At 48.2% G+C, this 19474-nt stretch overlaps 1 protein-coding gene across 1 annotated transcript in view; it reads right to left on the bottom strand.

The window, feature by feature from the left end:
* LOC120841476 (ATP-binding cassette sub-family C member 2-like) overlaps positions 1-19474 on the bottom strand; it is a 57866-nt gene that overhangs the window by 15634 nt on the left and 22758 nt on the right. Inside the window, exons 7-11 of the mRNA XM_040501644.1 lie at positions 11471-11638; positions 10068-10245; positions 8266-8370; positions 6775-7005; positions 2807-3117 (exon numbers count right to left, since the gene is read on the bottom strand). Of these exons, the coding sequence (XP_040357578.1) occupies positions 2807-3117; positions 6775-7005; positions 8266-8370; positions 10068-10245; positions 11471-11638 (993 nt within the window). The remainder of the gene's footprint in view (positions 1-2806; positions 3118-6774; positions 7006-8265; positions 8371-10067; positions 10246-11470; positions 11639-19474) is intronic.

Raw genomic sequence — 19474 nt, 5'->3', positions numbered from 1 at the left:
GCGCGGTCACCCCTTGCTTCGCTTGGGGAGACTTTAATCTAATCTCGGGCCCGATCGTGCGCCAAGCCTTGTCGGAACTGCCAAGGGTTTGCCAGGCGACAGCTTTCCGCTCTCAGCGTCCTCCTTCACAGCGTCACTAGGGTGCTTGAAACGCGTCTCCGACTGGTGTGTTTACCGCGTCCAAAAAGTGCTTTCTCCATTTCCGCCAGCTTACGTCATATAAGTGCCATGCTGTCGCTGGTCGCGGTCCTGGCGGCGTCCCACCAGCGGTGGTGCGCGTGGCAGGCACCTGTTCTGCTGCAGGTCGCTCTACAGTGTGACAGTTGACGGAAGTTTCGGCAGCTAAGAGTTAGGACGCCGTGACGACAGCGACACTCTCATTTGCTCATGATGTTCATCAGCATTTCTACGACCAACCGCCAGGATCGCGACATCCGACACCATGACACTCCGGCTTCTGCGACGTCATTTGTTGCCACTTCAGGACCCCCTTTGACGTATGAGAGAAAGAGGACGCTAAACATATCAGTCAAAGACGCGCTCCAGGCACTATAGCGGCACCTCCAACTTCGGCTAGCGTTGCCGCGTTCACGTTGGCGGACTACACTCGGAAGATGGCGTCTGCCGTTGTTGGCTTTGTGCATCCCTTTATAGAGAAAACGCTTCTTTGCCATGATGACGCTGAGCAGACGGACTTTATCGTGCGGCAGGAGAAGGAACGGCGAGATCAGGTGCGTGCTTGGGCTCTTTTGCTGTGGTTTTCAGTGGGCGGAACGTGAACAAAAAAGTTCCATATAAGGACTTAACGCAGTTGGCTGATTTTCTTCAGAGCCCAGTATTTTTACAAGCCTTAAACGGAACGTATGTTTTTAGCCCGCAATTTGGACAACGTTTCCTGTACTGCAGCATGGGGCTAAACTACCGATGTGCCGACAAATTAATGTCGACGATGACGTCAGGCCAAGGCGGTGGCAGTGAAGGCGAATCGCATACGCAGAAGCTTCACTCATTTGGGCTACCGTGCATAATTAGTGCCTGCAGCCGCTGTTCGCAAAAGTGCTTGTTTGTAAGAGCCATGTGCTAGGAAACCTCTGCGTGGTCTTTGACGTAAGGTATATTATGGACTTCTCCATGATAGCATGTTGGAATAATAATGCAAACGTTTTATCAACAAACCCTAGTGTAATTTTTGGGGCGGGACTACAGAAATCGTGTGCCCGGGGGAGAGAACCCTTGAGAAGTAAGTGCTTTCTTCTTTCAAGTGATTCACGTTGCAGAATGCTATAGGAAACTGCTAAGATGCAGATTTTTTTGAATCAACGAAAGCAACGCTGCTAGCTAACTTCATGACTCAAAAGAGTAACTGCAACGAGATCAATCAACGAAAGCAACGCTGCTAGCTAACTTCATGACTCAAGAGTAACTGCAAACAGGCAATAAGTGAGTCCATATTTGCTACACTGACAGACGTAAAAAAGTGTGCTGCTCCTGGTCCAGTGGCGACCTTGAGTGTACTGATGACACTGACTTCAATGTTTAAAACGGAAGCATCATGCGGTATCCTCCACCTCCTTACAAGAACGGGGTCGTGGCTATCGAGCTCTTACGTTCCGGGCTCATCATTGTGCAATGCGAGAGCTTTAGAGCGAGAGCCTTTATGTGAAATCCCTGCTTAGACTTTGCTCTCTGGTGTTGGCGTTTATTGTCGCATCGTACCATGGCCATAGTAAAATGTCAGCAACGAAGCGCACCTACTGGTTTGACGTCACAGTGCGCTCGACCAGTACCGTAGTTCCGTGCGGAGTGAGGGAGAGGGGGGGGGGGGGGAGAAAGCGGAGGACTAACACTCCTCTCTTCCCTCCCCCTTCGTTGCGCAGGAAGGGGAGCTGCGTAGAGGTAGCAATCAGTATTGTAGTACTTAACGAAAAAAGTAAAGAATTACGTTATTCCTGTCTTGGAAATAAAAGGAACGCGTTATCGACCTAAGTTACCTCAAGATAGATGGAACACGTTCCCGTTACCAACAAAACTTAATGCACTTTAATCTTGCGTTACTTTTGGATGGCTTCTATGCACCCTGCCTGCCATTAATGGGGACAGCGTTTTTCGTATTAAGACAAGGGCTTGGGCGCTGTTTTTTTAATTGAGAGTGAGAATGTTTGCGTGGAAAAAAAGACACATTTTTAAAGGGATGTATGATGATGATAATGCAATTAATGCAAAGGTGCAAACGAGCTGGACAAGAAGCCAAGCAAGCCTTTTTGTCCATATCGATGTGTCACCCTCGTTCCCCTTCTCCATGTATCGTTATGTGGGATGAGTGCAATAATTAATTAAACTTGGAGCCTTGCAAATCGACTTATTTTTAACTCTTGGGACATGTAACGAGTAACGTAACCACGTTACCCATTACCCTAAGTAAGCAACGGAAGTACGTTATTCGTTAAGTAACGAGCACGTTACTACAGTATTGAAAAAGTAACGTGTCACCGGTAACGTAGTTACTTGTAACCCGTTACCACCAGCAGTGGTCGGGATTCTGAATTAGTAGAATAATCTTGTAGGTACTTAGGCACCTCACGGTCAGATTGTATTTGCGGCAGAATTTCAGAGAAAATGATGCAATGCCCCCAAAGATGAGGTGCGTGGAAAATGAAGAGGAGTCTCTTCACCACGCGTCGCATTGCATAGCATTCAGATAACGAATGCTGCTGTATATAAAAAGAACCCGCCAAGTGATGCTTCACCTTTATTGGATTTGACGAACTGTAGTCAGGTAATTTTTCTTGAATGTAGTGAAACTCACCATGGCGAAGAGAAGGGCGACGGTGACCAGGACGCCCACCAGCACGACTGCGGGGGCCTGTGTTCCGACCACGGCGAACCTGGCGACGGTGTGCAGGCTGTTCTGTATGCACTGCTTGGTGCTCAGGTACATCCGGTTGTCGATGGCGTCCAGGTCCACCGAGAAGCGGTTCATGATCCGACCACGAGGGGTCACGTCGAAGAAGGACACCGGGCTGAACAGGACGTGGCTCAGCATGTTGTCGTGCAGAGACCGGGACAGCTGCCTATTGCTGGCCGCTAGAAGGGCGCTGCCCATGCATCGGAATAACACTGCGAAGAGGAGACGCAGAAGTTATTCTGGGATTCCAAACGCCAGCAAATCGGTTTCGTGAGGCCGGCAGGCCGCGATCCTTTTCAAGTATGCAATTTAGCACTTGTTGATTGGTCAAACTAAAGTAGGAAAGCGGGGGCCAAGGTAGCAAAATATTTTTTAGTTGATGGTGGTTTCGAGGATGAGTTGAATCACTCTATGTTTGCCCTTTTTGATTGACGTGTGTGTTGAAAGTGCGGTCGTGACCGAGGAGCCAAGAGCCGTGAAGGAGAACACCGCGCTATTCAGGTGAAACGGGGAGCCTTGCGCGGCTGTGCCGGTGTAGATGGTCATGATGTGATTGGGATCGGTCAACGTTTACACCATTTTGTAGTTCGCTTTTGCGATTAGCGCACGCTGTTGGAAGTAGCATATTCGGAGAGTCAGCTTGCTTTTTGTGGCGCCCATGGGATTCTCCCAAGAAGGGAGTTTTTTTAGAAAATTGCGGAGGCCTTTTGTTGCGCGCCACAGAGGCTTGAAGGTTTTCTGTCGCGCTTGGAGGGCTTGAGACTTACACCGTGCGCAACGGTTCTCGCTTTTCCTAGCGCTGAGTATGTTGTTTTCTTTCTCCTTCTCTCTTATGGCTGTCAAGAAAGCTACTGTGCTAGCACTTAACTCACAGGCTTTCTCAGCTTTCCCCCTATTAGAAAGTTCCGAGTGTTGCCATTGTCACGGCGATTAATCCGTGGTGACGATATTTAGATGCGAGTCATACAGTGGTCAGGAACACTGCCTGAGCGCTCAAGTTGAGCTTGTGACAATACACGCCTCGACGAGCATTCGTGTAGTGGCATGTACCAAATTGCAAAAATGGAGGGCATACCCGAACCCTAACAATGTCTGGTTCTCAGCACGCATGCCGTGTGCGCCGCCCAACCACAGCGCTTCTCTATGATGAACATTGGCGGCATTGATCGGCATCGCATCAGGTGGATGTTTCTTCTGGTTGCCAGTTGAGAGGGCATCTGCAACAGCTAATGCATGCACAGAAAAGCTAAGGCGTGTTTCATGCGTAATAAACGGAAGGAATAACTAACTGTAAGCGGTATTTTTGGAAAACACAAAAGAAAATATTGCATCGCTTTTTCAAAACGACCCCTTTTGAATTAAGCTTTCGAGGAGGAAAACCCCGTCCAGGCGCTCACTCGCACCATTTTCCTTTCTATTTATCTTTTAACACAGAATGTGTTTTGAGGGATGGATTCGATGCTAAAGGAGACAGTATATGATGAGAAAGCGTTGTACAAGGGCCAAGACAACATAAATCATAGCCAGTCAACACCTCGGTCTTATAGTTGGTGTCGGCACAGCCCATAACAGCCAATGCACAAGCATCCGAAGGGAAGTCATAATTAAATGGATTTACTTGTAACCAGCAATATTTAAATGTGGCTTAGTGGGAATTTGACCCCGCGGACCGTGTGATCCGCAGCCCGCGGCGCCTTTGCTGGGCGCCACGAGAGGTCAAAAAGAGCGCAGACAGCAGCCTGGGTGAACCTCTTGGCGGGCGCAGCTTCCTCCCCATAGACAAAACGTAGCTACACACATGATCCCACAACCCCACGGGTGAGATCACCTCGTACCAACGGACTGCGCAGGGGTGGATGACGTTACGACTTTTCATAGCAAGCAGTAGACAGAATAAACGGCGCAATAAACATCCTTCCCTCGCAATTAATTCCGTTACCCCAAAGAACTCCTCGCAGTCCAAGAGAACCAATGACTCAAGGCGGTATACACATGCACCCTCCGAAGAAGCAGAACCCAAATAGTTTATTAAAAGCACACATCATGCTTCGCTCCTTTGCATTAGACAGCGCGCTTTCGGCACCAAATCTTCTCCAAGCAGTGAAAGTAAGCACTCGAAAAATATTTGGATAGTCCATTCTGGGCCGGGTAGCCAAATTTCTTCAGTATCGGCCCTGATAAAGTACTACTTCTTAACGGAATTTCACGATGCTTGGCTTATGAAATAAACAATTTGTTATATGAACATTTGCCTCCGACTTACTCAGAATATGAAATAAGTAACGTTTAGGTGAAATCTGACATCTCTTCCGTAAATTTGTCAATTAAAATTAAATGTCGCAAGAGAAACGACGTGCGGTAAGTTTCACTGAAGTAAATGCCAGGAACCCGTTTATGAACCTCTGTCGACAGATCATTTAGTGCTTTCAAGATGTCGGCATTGCATGCCACTAAAAGTAAATTTCCACCCGTCATCGACCACGCTGCACTCGGGTGATTCTCATGCAGGTGACTTTTTTTCGGCGTCACATAGTGCACGCCCCAGGCACTCTCAAGCTCTCTGTGGCCGTCTTTTTCACACTTAGATCCCAACTTTTATGCTGAAAAAATTGAAATAAAATTAATAAATAAAGGTTTTTATTTAAAATAATTAAAACAATCGAATTATTGCGGTTACGAAACAAACATAGGCGTGCAGATTTTTTTTTTAATTCGGGAATAGACTGGTTTTGTTAATAAAGTATCGCTTATGTATAAAAAACTGTTAATAACGTCTAACGCATTTAGTTTTAATATTGTGAGCGTATAAATCACCTTATGTTGATGTTATCATTATTCCTAGGAAGAGATATAATTCAAGTTAAACCTGCGTTATTTATGTCCACGATTTGTCACATGTAATCAAAACCATCAGTTTTTGACTTGTAATATTGCTTACGTTACTTATTTGGAGTGTTCTGCCACTACCACTGCGCGAACGGGAGTTGTCACACGTAATTGGCCTCTCAATCCTCGTGCTGTCAGAATCATCAACATGCAGACTGTGTGTCAGTGTTATCACTGATTCCTGTGCCTTCTGCCGCTCACAAATATCCGGTACGCCGGCGGTGAAAATAATCACAACGTGTTGCACTTGAGAAAATGTGCAGGTAATGATAGTATGCTATTAGGAAGTAAGGACAAGCATTGGACGACAACTTGCAGTGATGCTAGAAACGCGGTTAGATGTGATGAAAAGCACGAATACAACGCTTCGCTAAGGAGCAAAGGGGAAGCGACGATTTGAAGCCACTTTTGGCGGCCGCGTCACATGATTCCAAGATGGCAGCGCCCATGCGACGGAGAGTCATAAGGTCTATGCTGAGAGCAAGTCTGTTTCTTGCACAGGGGATGTGGTGACGTCAGAACGAAGCCCAGTTCTGATTGGCTTTGATTGGAAGGATAGTGGGTAGTCCTCAATACTAGGTGCCTTCAGGTTTACCCACTATTTTTTTTATTTTTTTAAATCAGCCAATAAGAACTCGCCGTTCTGACATCATCGCAACCTTTGAGATCTCTGCATAAACCGTCACGATTCCTTCCTCCCGCCAAATGTGCCAAGAAGCGGCTTCAGCGCTATGTTGAAAGCGCTGTTGTTACCACCTGACGCGTCAATCGCAAATATAATGTTCATATTGCAATCTCGGAGGACAAATTAAGACAATTAGAGTCAAATAAAGAACCGTTTTAGTTTGCCTTTAAGTCCCCGAGTGAATCGTATGCTGCTACTCCGAGGCTTCGAGGAACTTTTTCTTCAAGCTCTTTCAACCAGCTTCGACTGCCTCGGTGTTTCTCTTTGGATTCGGACTCATAAAGAAAGGTGTCGCTACCATCAAGGAGAGCGAGGGCAACGAGGCCCTTGATCCAAGGAGCGGAGTCCTCCCTCGCCGAATATTCGGTATCCGTCCACCGCTTCATCCAGATCAGTTGCCAAGCCAGGGCAATCCCGCTGGCCACAAAGGCGAGCATGGCCACAGGCACGCAAGGGCCCGACAGACATGCGAGGGACCTCAGGAGATCCATCGCGCTCTGCGAGTCCAAACAAAGAGCATTCAAACAAGCTTAGTGTAAACATTATTCGAGCAAACACGTATAGTGCACGCGATCCTTCTGGCTGCCCTTATTCGGCATCAGGATGACAACCGCCGGTATGTTTCCGGCCGCAGTAACTCTGCTAATACATCGTGCAAATGACAGTCTGAAGACACTGTCCGAGGCATGTTTCGTTCCTCGTGACGGCTCTGTCACATTGGTCACACAACTATTGTATGCAGACATGCTTAAAAAATGTAAAAAGCCTTCGAAGATGCTTTAGGTGTGATTGCAGATAATTGATCCAAGTGTCTGCAGCAAACGCCGTGTCTTTTGTATAAAGAATAGACAGTTTGACATCGGCTTTACAGTTTATAAAGAAGACGTGTCACTTCGGTACACGGCGGATATTTCTGCAATGTAAGAAAATGCACCTTCTTAGTGAAAGGCTTTCGCCTTTTAATGTGTAATTATGGTGATCATTCAACTTTTTTGTTTGTATATTTCAATTGTACTTTTTTACCTCTTTTGCAGTGTGATACATTGTACTATATTCTACACCACTCTTTCTAGTAAATGAATTCTACGTTTCAGCTATTCTTCAGTTTATAAAGAAAACTTGCCTACAATATTAGTAGTAGACTGAGGGGAAATGCTACTAAAAACATAACACATCCGTATGAATTGATTTTGATTTCCTGCAGGTGTAATTATGTGGGATCTCTCATTTTTTCGTCTGTTCATTCTATTTCTCTTTGCCTTTTTTTCTCAATGAATAAAATTGTGTGCTGCAATATGGTCAAGCTCAATGTTTCTAGTAAGTTGATCGTATATCACAAAAGTCACGAACTAGCTAAAGTCTCCCTTATCGTAACGCCGACAGCAAGAAAGGAAAGAGCGCACGAGTCTTTACTGAACGAACGCTCGTGCAGCCGAGATGCCTACTAAATTAAGTCACTCTTACTATCTCTCCTCCAAAGACGTGTGCATGTTCGTTAAAGTCGAACTTTACATATGCATTTCAGTCAATATACTACTATCATTGTAAATGAACGGTGTTACAATTCGGAGTTCTATTGGCGTGTTATTGTATAATGCGCCGCATCTTGAAGAGCTGAATTTGGCATACCTTAGAAGATTGGGCTCCCTCATCTTGTATCATCCTTCCGTCGACGTCTTCGTGAGGTGCCATGACGTCGTCACTACAACGAACAGCAAGTAATCACTGTGTTACAAACGTATTTTATGGTCGCAGTTAATCTCTTCGGAGATGTTAAGTATTCACTCACTGCTCATTGACAATTGGTAGTTTATATCGGACGTGAGACTAGTGGTGACACATGTCAAAATGCAGTAAACAGTGCTGTATATAACACTTATGACAGTGACATGTCCTGAGAAAAAAAAATCAATAAATTAATAATTTCCAATGGTGAAAGTAAGTCCCCTTTTCGAAGTTTCGCCGTCTGTTGGAATTACTGACAATACCGCGCCGTGGTGGACGTTGAAGATACCACAGGAACTGCGGCCGGTCAAATACTAATTCCGAATCATCGCTATCATATTTCGCCCTCAGATCTACAACATTCACTGTATTGGTTCTGTCACCTCACTTTAACACAATCCGCACGCGATTTGTCGAAAGGCTGTCCGTGGAAGTTTCTAGTTAAAAACGCAAAGGAAACTCTGTCCGCGTTGGACAAAGAAAACTTCCGTCTTTGCCTTTCCTTCTCTCTATTTCTCTCTCTCCATAAGCAGAAAGCGTGGTAGAAGGTTTTGATTTGCCGAACCAGTCAGCCGTAGATTTTTATCGCTTGACTCCACTCCCTGTGCGCAGGATATGGCAAAAACGTGGTCGCGTAGTGTGACGGATGACGCATTAGCCGTTGGCAATATCGGTATGCCTGCTTGCGGATACGGACCTAGTTTGGCGTATGGCGCGCCCTGCGTGGCTGCTGTGGATTTTGCTTCTGTAGTAAATGGTATCTCGTTCGAAAAGTTCTACCCGTATATCGGCAACAAGTGATTTCTTCAAAGAAGCCCTAGAATATTTTGTGACGCGTTTAGTGTTCGGTTTTACAAATGACAGCTTGTGCTACATCGTGTTTAAACTTCACGGACACCTTCTAGTTTTTGTGTTTGAGTGGATCTGCCGTGCCCGTGTCAACATATATCTCGGATTACATCTTTCAAGTCCGGTATCGTCAACGTAAGCGCGTTGCAACCTACTTCGCGACAATTGATCGTGTTTCTACAGGTACTTTTCCAGATTACCTCTAGAATTAAGCCATGTCTATCTCCTGGCAGCCGGGAAAATAATTTTCCCGAAATTCTACCAGCAGTCACCTGCCATTGGGTGTCTGAAATCGTGTCACAACTGCAAGTAGAATACTGAATTTTTTATTCTGCCTTCGTTTCGGGATAGCACATTCTACGGCCACCTTCTCGTGGATGCACGTTTCATGGACACACGTTTCGTTGACATTAACGTTTCACCGACATTTAACAAGGTGGTAAGTTGGGCTAGTTGGTTTAACATCGTCAAACGTGAAAACAGCGCAAAAGATTTAACAAAGGACAAGTGAAAGAAGTGCACGGACAAAGCTCATCGACATTCGTTATGGGGATGTCGATTTTTCTGCTTTCCCAAGGAACCAAGCTCAGCGAAATCAGGAAAGGCGTAAAGCGCAGCTCATGTAAAAATTAATAAAAGTTGGTACATGCTCAATATAGAATTGGTATTTTTCTTACACAGATGAGAAGTCACTTTTGGTAGATTTTTATGGAACATAACAATATATATAAAGGTTGCCTTATTCGATTGGGACATATCTGGCCTTATATGGGAGGCAAATATACCCTTATTTGGCAGACCCACATATGTATGTATAGAAAATTGGCCACATATGGCCAGATACGCCTTATATAAACAGATATGCTTTATATGGCCAGATATGTCCAATTTTTTATATAACCATATTTTATATATATATAAGTCCAGATATGCCTTTTGTAAGGGACGTCACGGAAGCTACCAATATATTTGTTCTTAATGAAGCATGACAGTATACGCAGCAGGAATCATACCAACTGTTGGTGAACGACGGCGTTGTTGGCGACGGAAGTCCCCGAGAGAGGGACTCTGGAGCTCGAGGATCCTTGAGCAGGTCCGCCATGTTGGTGTAGCTGGTCACCCCCTGGCCGTGCACGAGGAGCATCTGGTTCATCTCGTGCAGGAAGCAACCCTGGTTGCTGACGAGGATACGGGTCTGCACAGAATGCTCGTGTGGAGGACTTGAATGGTGCAGGCGCGTGTACCTTTTGTATACTCGAAGTTGATAAGAACATGAAAAGGGAATTTTGTAAGCTTCAAGGCGGAAGTCGACGTTCAGCTAAAGTGTTAGTCCTGCGTGACTATGTCCTTCTCTGAAACGTCCTGAGACTTCCAGTAGGCTTGTTATCAAGACGCCATCAGTTTCCAAGCTGTGCGAGTTTTGTTAATATTTTTAAAATTCATAAGTTAAAAGTTACGATGATCCTACTTTGAATGCTCACAATGTTTTTCTAATACTTTGTTATAATTTTATTTCGCTCACGCACCTGAACAAAGACAGAAGCCTTATAAGGGTAACCATTAAACGCTTCCCCAAACCAATTTAATGAAATCTGAAGTTTACGTGTTTAGCAAATAGACCACACGCCCTTTTTCTCATCCCCGGTTCTCACGTGCCGCCACTCGGTTATGCCTCGCGTCCCCAATACAAAACAAATTGGTCGGTGCATAGGCTTGCTGTGCGGCATAAGTTTCCGTAGAACTACGGCCGCAACTGAAGAGACGTCCAAGCGCTCCTGCCGCATGTCGATATCGGGTGCGCAAGAAGCGAATGCCCGTGGCTCGGAGTCCGGTATTGGCAAACGTGCAACCCCCCCCCCCCCCCCCCGCCCCCCTTTTCCCGCGCCACCACCCACGAGGCACATCGAGTCGCGGGAGCGAGTCGCGTGAACTGTCCGTGCCGCAGAGCACGCCAGCTCGACCACTCGGCCGCTGTCCAGGGCGATGAGCGAGGAATGTGGAATCACAGCTGCCGGAGCGGCGTCTATCGCCGTTTCAGTCAGACCGGAGCGCGTCGCCTTGAAGCGAGCAAACGAGCATGCAAGCCAGCAGGTAAGAAAAGACGCGCGTGCACACTGTGCACACTGCGTGGTTTTCGGCAGCAGGCGGCGCGTTCCGTCAGGGAGCGCGGCGATGCAATTCGTTCGACGCTCCGGTGTTGTCTGTGCGACGCCACTTCCTTGACCTAGTTTTCGTGACATCGACCTCTCAACTTTGCACTCCCTTCCAAGAGGGGGAAAAACGTAGTTCTACGTCAAAAATTGAACAACCTCCACTGCGGGCATTTACTTGATGAGTGCCTCGATTACCAACGTTTTCAGCTTTTTCCAATTTCACTCGTGTTGCTTGAAAGGCACGGGAAAAGAGAGCGGGTTTTTCACCTTGTTCCGTAGGATTCCCTTGTCGCTGAGCACGTGCTGGTAGACCTGCGCTGCGACCATGGGGTCCAGGGCGCTCAGGGGGTCGTCGAGCAGGTAGATGTCGCAGCGGTTGTATGCTGCTCGGGCAAGTGCGATGCGCTGTTTCTGGCCACCGCTGAGTGTCTCTCCCTGAGGGCGCAAGAGGGAAAGCCGTCATTGGTGTTTATCATGGAAGTCACTTAAAGGGCAATTCCGCTTCATTTTTGTTTTTTCAAAAGAAAAATGCTGTCTTTTTTTAGTATCACATAGGAAGACGAGACGTCAAATATTACGACGTAGTTCTGTCTAAATGTTTCTTAATCAGTCCGGCAAACTTTTGAAGACGCTAAGTCCCCGAAATCGTTTGACTCTAGAGGGCGAATTGAGGTGAAATTAACAGCGAAGGCAAGGTTACGGTGTTGGCGTAGTCACAATTGAGTTAAACATCATCAACATTGCTACTTCTGTTTGTTTTTACTTCTCTGTGCGATCATAACAGGTGACATCACCAGCATCTCCTCTTGGCGCTGAGCGGCGTAACGCGCAACCGCAGCGCACTTCTCAGCCTTGGAAGCCATCCGGCCTCGCCGTCTCCCGCGTCACAACCGCCGTCGCTGTCTCATTGTCTTGCCGTTTGTGATTATCGTCTCTCAGCGTTTCGGTGACACTACGTGCGCGGACTGATGACGCAGTTGTGCAGACATCATCAGATATTGTAGACACCAAAACGTAGTCAAGACTGCGGCCCAGACGACACTTGCGTGTTCTACATACCCGCTCCATGATTGACCCGCTCCGATCCAGCCCAATCCAGCTCGTCATCGCGTAGAGGATCACGTAACCGCTCGTACCACGTGGTAGTCATATTTTTGGCGGCCCGAGGCCATGTTGCCCGATAAAACCGAAGTTTGTGTTTCGGTTTCTCTGCTCATGTTTAAAGTAAGATTTCACTAAATTTATGCCACTTTTTGCGATGCTAATGACGCAGTGCTTTTTATTAGTGATTTGTAATGTAAAATCACTCATAATCTCACAGAGCTTTCAGAATTGAACGTAGCTGCGCTTTATGGGCTGTACAAACGGGATACTACAAATGCCGTTGTTATGTACTTCGGGGTTCGGGTATAACATAATACTTTATTAACTAACAACAAACGGCCGGAATGGCAGCAGCCTTCCATCTACGCGGTTCCAGAGTCGGCTCCCTCTGATGAGAGTTTTAATACCGCCCTCGGCGCAGTCGTTACGGAGCAGGTCGGTGGCACCATCTAGTGAGGGCGTACAAATACACAGCACTCCTCCCTTATTAATGAAGGCTACCTTCTTATTCAAGGTTATGTGAATCTAGTTCGTGTGGGTCGTCTCATACAGGGCGACCTTGCAGTCTCCACTGTCCTTCCTTCGCTCGTTGCGTAGCCATGGTCCTTGTCAGGTGGTAGTTGCTCCCCAGGTCTTGACACCAAAGTGGTTAAGTGTGGCTTTACTTACTCGTTGTGGCGACGCACTCGCCTTTGCGGAGTTGATACACTCACAATGGATGTTCCGCTGGTGTTGTCAACCTCACCCAACCACCATCGAGGTCCCTTGCCGAAATTGCGAACTGCAACCTTGTTTTCTTTCTTGTGGCGTAGTCTCTCTTCCTTTTCTTCTTGCTCGGCCCGTTGCCTAGATTATGTCGGCAACTGCTCCCGAATTACCTCCTCACCCCTCCTAGAAATACAAAGGCCCAGTCTTGCTGTCATTAGATAAGCCAGCATCTGTTTTGCTGGAGACGTTCCGCTCGGATGGGGTGCTCGGCGATGCATGAGCAACCATTGATCAAGTCTCAGCTTGAAGTCTCTTCCCTCTGTATTTTTGACTCCATCCTTGACCGTGCGAACAGCTCGTTCTGCTAGGCCATTAGATGCTGGATGAAAAAGAGCAGTTCGGAGATGCTTAGTCCCATTTCCTTGAACGAAGTCTTGGAAGTAATGGAGTTCCATTGTCTGTTACAATGCACCTTGGTAGTCCGAACCTTGCAAAAATGGCACGTAGGTGTTCTACGGTTTGCTCGGATGTGGCACTCGCCACAATGATGACTTCAAGCCATTTTGACTTCGCATATACCAACACCAGTAGCATATTCCCCTCCAATGGTCCAGCATGGCCGAGATGCAGACGCTCCCACCATTCCTTTGGTTTGGGCCAGGGTACCGGTTCTGCTTTTGGAGGCATTGGGGAATTCTGGAGGCACTGTGAACACTGTCATGAACAGCGCTCTGCTTCTGCGTCCATGTTCGGAGACCACACAAGAGATCTCGCCATACCTTTCTTGACCACAATTCCCTGGTGAGTTCCATGCAGCAGGTCTAAGATATGTCGGCGAGCAGGGGTTGGCACAACCACTTGGTTACCCCAGATCAGGAGATTTCGATGCACGCTTAACTCATCACGTCTGTTCCAAAATGGTTCTAATTACTTGTCCGGAGGCTTTTGTGGCCATCGTTCCTCCACCCACTGTAGGACATGGCTTGCGTCCTTGTCGCTGTTTGTGAATTGTTGTAGTTGATTGAGTGAAATCTCCAGCTTTTCTAAGCTCGAGATTGAGTTGACCAGTTCCGGAGGTTCCGGAGGATCTGTATGTGCCGTCTTCAAGGGCAGCCTGCTCATGGCATCGGCGTTTCCGTTGAGACGTCCTGGTCGGTGCTCGATGCTGTACCTGTAGGCTCCAAGAGTAAGAGCCCAGCGTTGAATGCGCGAAGCTGTCATGACTGGAATTGCCTTGTCTTCCCGAAAAATACCCACAAGTGGCTTGTGATCAGTGATGAGCACAAAACTTCGACACAGCAGGTAGTCTCTGAACCGTGTGACACCAAAAATAAGGGCCAGTGCTTCCTTTTCCAACTGTGAGCAATTCCGCTCGGCCGGTGTCAGGGTGCGGGATGCAAATGTGAGTGGCGATTCCACGCCATCTTTCCGATGCGAGAGCACAGCACCCACACCATATGGTAAGGCATCGCATGCCAGAACAAGCTCTTTCAATAGGTCGTAGTCGGTCAGGACCCTTGTCTCCATGTTGGCGTTCTTGCTTTCGACGAAGGCTTTTCGTTCAGTGTCTGTCCATTCCCAGCGGGTGTTCTTGTGCAGCAGGGCATACAATGGTGAAAGCACTGTAGACTGATTCGGAATAAACTTGCCGTAGAACGAAAGAAGTCCAATATAGGATCTCAGTTCACTGACGTCCCTGGGTTCAGGTGTTTTATTGATAGCTTCCGCGTTTTTCTTTGAATGCTTCAGCCCCTCTGCGTTTATCTCATGGCCCAGATAGCAAAGTGATTCTTTGAAGAACTCGCATGTCTCTCGCTTGAGTCTTTGACTTTTTAGAGAACTTTCCTTGGCGTCTGTCCTGTTTACTTCTTGTCCTTGTTTCTGTTGCGCTATTTTATATGTTTTCCTTGGGTTCTCTAGATGTTCTGCATCGGTCTTTCCAGTCACCAGAACATCATCCAGGTAGACAGATGTTTCGGGAATTCCCTGCAGGGTCTCTTCCATTGTAGACTGATTCGGAATAAACTTGCCGTAGAACGAAAGAAGTCCAATATAGGATCCCAGTTCACTGACGTCCCTGGGTTCAGGTGTTTTATTGATAGCTTCCGCGTTTTTCTTTGAATGCTTCAGCCCCTCTGCGTTTATCTCATGGCCCAGATAGCAAAGTGATTCTTTGAAGAACTCGCATGTCTCTCGCTTGAGTCTTTGACTTTTTGGAGAACTTTCCTTAGCGTCTGTCCTGTTTACTTCTTGTCTTTGTTTCTGTTGCGCTATTTTATATGTTTTCCTTGGGTTCTCTAGATGTTCTGCATCGGTCTTTCCAGTCACCAGAACATCATCCAGGTAGACAGATGTTTCGGGAATTCCCTGCAGGGTCTCTTCCATTCTTTTTAGAGCGCAGCTCTTAGGGGCCCGTTCCCGGCTTGAGCGGCGTCGGCGTCGGCGTAACCAAGGTCATCCCAAGGTCACGCGACCCCCAAGGTCATCCCAAGGTCACGTGGCCCCCAAGGTCACCTCAAGGTCACGTGACCCCCAGAGGTCGCGTGACCCCTCCCCCAGGGTCACGTGACCCCAAGGTCACGTGACACCCAAAGTCACGTGACCCCGCGAGGTCACGTGACCCCCCCCCCCGAGGTCACGTGACCGCTCCGCAGGGTCACGTGACCCCCCGCCAAGGTCACGTGACCTCCTCGATGACGTCATCGTCACTGATGACGTCACCGGCATCCGCATCGTCATCGTCATCATCACTGATGACGTCATCAGTGACGCCACTGATGACCTCACCGGCATCCGCATCGTCATCGTCATCATAACTGATGACGTCACCGGCATCCGCATCGTCATCGTCATCATCACGGATTACGTCATCAGTGACGTCACTGATGACGTCACCGACATCCGCGTCGTCATCGTCATCATCGCTGATGACGTCATCGGAGCCCGCATCGTCATCGGAGCCCGCATCGTCATCGTCACTTATGACGTCATCAGTGACGTCACTGATGACCTCACCGGCATCCGCATTGTCATCATCATCATCACTGATGACGTCATCAGTGACGTCACTGATGACGTCACCGGCATCCGCATCTTCATCGTCATCATCGCGGATGACGTCATCAGTGACGTCACTGATGACATGATCGGCATCGTCACGTGACCCCCCAAGGTCACGTGACCCCCCCCCCCCCAGGTCACTTCACCCCCCCAGTACCCTTCCCTCCTCCTCCTCAAGAGCTGCGCTCTAATTCGGTGTTACAGGGAGTTGTAAACGGCTTTCACTTTTTTTTGGAACAGTGCCGGAGCCGAGGACACGCCAAATGCTAAACGGATGTAAGCAAAGAGTCCTCGGTGAGTGTTGATGACCAGGAGCTTGCTGGTTTCTTTATCAACGAGTACTTGGTTGTATGCCTCACAGAAGTCTAGTTTGGAGAACTTGATTCCTCCTTGCAGAGAAGCAAAAATGTCTTCCACTTTAGCAAGTGGGTACTGGGTTGTCGTCACTGCAGGATTCACACCTAACCCCGCAAATCCTGACACTCTTGCCATCGGCTTTCAGCACTGGTACGATGGAGGAACGCCCAGTCAGAGTGGTCTATGGCCGTGATGATGCCTTCTTCTTCAAGTCGTTGGAGTTCCAGTTCCACTTTGTCCTTCAGTGCATATGGTACTGAGCGGGCTCTGTAGTACCCTGGTTTGGCGTCAGGTAGAACGTCAACATGTACCGGTGGTCCTTCGAATGCACCGCAACCTGGTCTGAAGACCTCTTCAAATTCCTGGAATGTTTCCAGTACCCCTCGGTCGGTTGCAGTTTCCCCCAATTGAATGGAGTTTACTTGCCGTGGAAGCAGGTCAAATGCTGCCAACCAGTCCCTGCCACAAAGGTTGGGGCTCTTGCAAGAAACAACCAGAAGTGTCTGTTGACTTTTGGTCTCACCGAGACTTACGTCCACAGTCAAATTTTCTTGCACAGGACTGGGTCCACGGATGCCTTTGAGCTTGATCTCTGTTTCAGCTGGTCTAGGCAGACTTCTCTGATGGCTCAGAGAGGGTACGTATCCTCGGAGACAGAGGATCCTGAATGTAGCTCCATCTCAATTGGAAGGCCATTTACCATGAATGTTACCGTGATTGGTTTCACAGTTGACTTTGCTTGCGATGCATGGAAGTAGTACTCGGACGGTCCACCAACTGATTCCAGCACGTTCACTTGTTTCGTGGACTGCTTCTTTGACTTATCAGTCTTTGACAAACAGCAACTTGCCAGGTGTCTAACTTTTCCGCACTTGTAGCACTTTGTGTTGATGTGTGGACAGTCCGGAAGCTTGTGATCCCGGGAACCACAACGAATGCAGGCACATGCTTTATCTTGAGGTCCTGGCCTCTTTTTAGCTGTGGCCTTTGGATCCTTCCATTTTTGGCCTTTAGGTCCCTGTTGACCATTTTCCTTCCTGTGGAACTTGAGATGATTGGTGGTACCTTCTTGGTTTTCCGAAGTCCACGGGGCCTCTTTGTATCTCGGACGCGTTGCGTTCCGCTGCTTCCGCCGACCTCGAGATTTCGACAGCCTTCTCCAGGGTTAGGTTTTTCTCCACCAACAGTCTTTGCTGCACATTTTTGTGCCGTATCCCACACACGAGGCGATCCTTCAGCATGCGGTTGAGAGCTGCTCCGAAGTTGCAGTGTTCTGCCATCTGCTGAAGTTCGGCGGCGAATGTAGCGACGCTTTCGTTCTCGATCTGTACTCGTGTGTTGAAGCGAAGACTTCCGGCGATTTCGGACGGGGGAGGGCTGAAATAACTGTTCAAGGTAACCATGAGGCTCCTTGTACTTCTTTTCTTTTGGCTTTGCAGGTGCTAGCAGACTCCGGAGTGTCGCGTAAGTGCTCTACGGTTTGCTCGGATGTGGCACTTGCCACAATGATGACTTCAAGCTCCCTCTGACGAGAGTTTCAATTCCGCTCTCGGCGCAGTCGTTACGGAGCGGGTCGGTCAAACAAAAAATGATGAAAGTTGCGGCGCGCGTCTGTCTTCAGTTTAGACAGGCGAACAGCACGGCTTTCTTCTTCGGCTCCTCGCTTTCGTTTCTTCTCTCTTCTTGTTTTCGGGAGATTGAGAACCGACAACGGAAGCCTTGGCGACAGCCAGCAGAGCGTATGAGTGACTGTCCGGGCCCACGTGATGAGCAGGGTTAAAGCCTCCGTCTAAGCTCGCAAGCGGAGCAAAGTCCCCCACCCCCCCCCCCCCCCCCAAAAAAAAAGAAAAGAAAAAAAAAAGACAATTAACAATTTCAAAATTGCTGCTGCGCGCTACGCCAATTCTCGACAAATTGCGTTAGCATTTAGCTCAGAGGTTCCGACTCAGCTAATGCTGGAAATTCCAACTTCGCAACGGTTCGCATACTGTTGTCTTCGGAGAGCCACTCCGTTCTCCCAGGCGTTTGCGGTTTCGGATGCCGCCACCACACCTCCCTGAGGTCGCCGCCTACGGTCCGCGTACTGTTTTCCTCGAAGAGCCAGTCATTCGTCCCGAGTTTCGGTAGTTTCGCGCAAACGGCGGCGTCGCTGTGCCTCGGTTTTAGGTTGTCGCGTACGTTGTGCCACCGCCACGGCCGCTCGATCCCCTCCGCTCCCGCTCCAGCAGCGCGTCATGGGAAACGTGTCACAAAACTCTTTTTCTCTTGTAAGAGGGGAAGTGGTCGTATCGGGGGAACGAACGGAGTGAATGAGCACGGCGGGAACCACGACGCGGTATCACTAAACCACTTCAGTCCAGTCCAAACCACGACCGTCCAAACGAAAGTCGGCTGCATGCACCAAGGCAATAAATGATAACGCCCAAAGCAAACCGGAACCGGAAGAAAACGTTCATTTCCTGTACAGGAAATACTGTGAATGCAAAAGACGCGTCCTGTTTAAACAGCCCTTAACAAGGATGGGTTGCCGACCGCAGCTCGGAGTACGCAAAGCCAAAGCTCGCACTGCTGAACCCAGGGATCCTGGGTTCAGTCTCTCCCCCTGCCCGTACTCGATGAGCATCGTACCGGCGTGTGATCGTGCATCACTACCCCACGCTGTTAGCCTTACTGGATTGGCAAAATCTCCCATCTACAGCGGAGCGGCTCTACCTTTCTGCTTTCTAAACAGGCAGGCAACGCAATTACTTTGAAACCACGTCAGCAAAAGGAAGCGTAGATAGCTTTCAGGGCTTCAGAAGACATTAAGACCTATGTTTGCGACTTCCAAACCCTTATTTTCGAAAAATTTAGATGTTGCAAAAGTGCATTTATCTTTCTTTTTTTTGTTTTTTTTTTGTTAAACCAACGAAAAGCTCGTGGTACGTCGCAGCAAAGAACCGAGCATTGATTTAGAGCACCGGGGGTCTTTTGACGTGAAACGGAAATGCCGGTTACACGCCGTCTTCTCCGCAATCCGGGCAGGACAGCATCGCGATACAA

Source organism: Ixodes scapularis, unplaced genomic scaffold (genome assembly GCF_016920785.2).
Source record: "Ixodes scapularis isolate PalLabHiFi unplaced genomic scaffold, ASM1692078v2 PGA_scaffold8__174_contigs__length_109621045, whole genome shotgun sequence".
Lineage (NCBI taxonomy): Eukaryota > Metazoa > Arthropoda > Arachnida > Ixodida > Ixodidae > Ixodes > Ixodes scapularis.
Note: the sequence above shows the minus strand (reverse complement) of the source record. Positions and strands in the feature narration are given on the sequence as shown.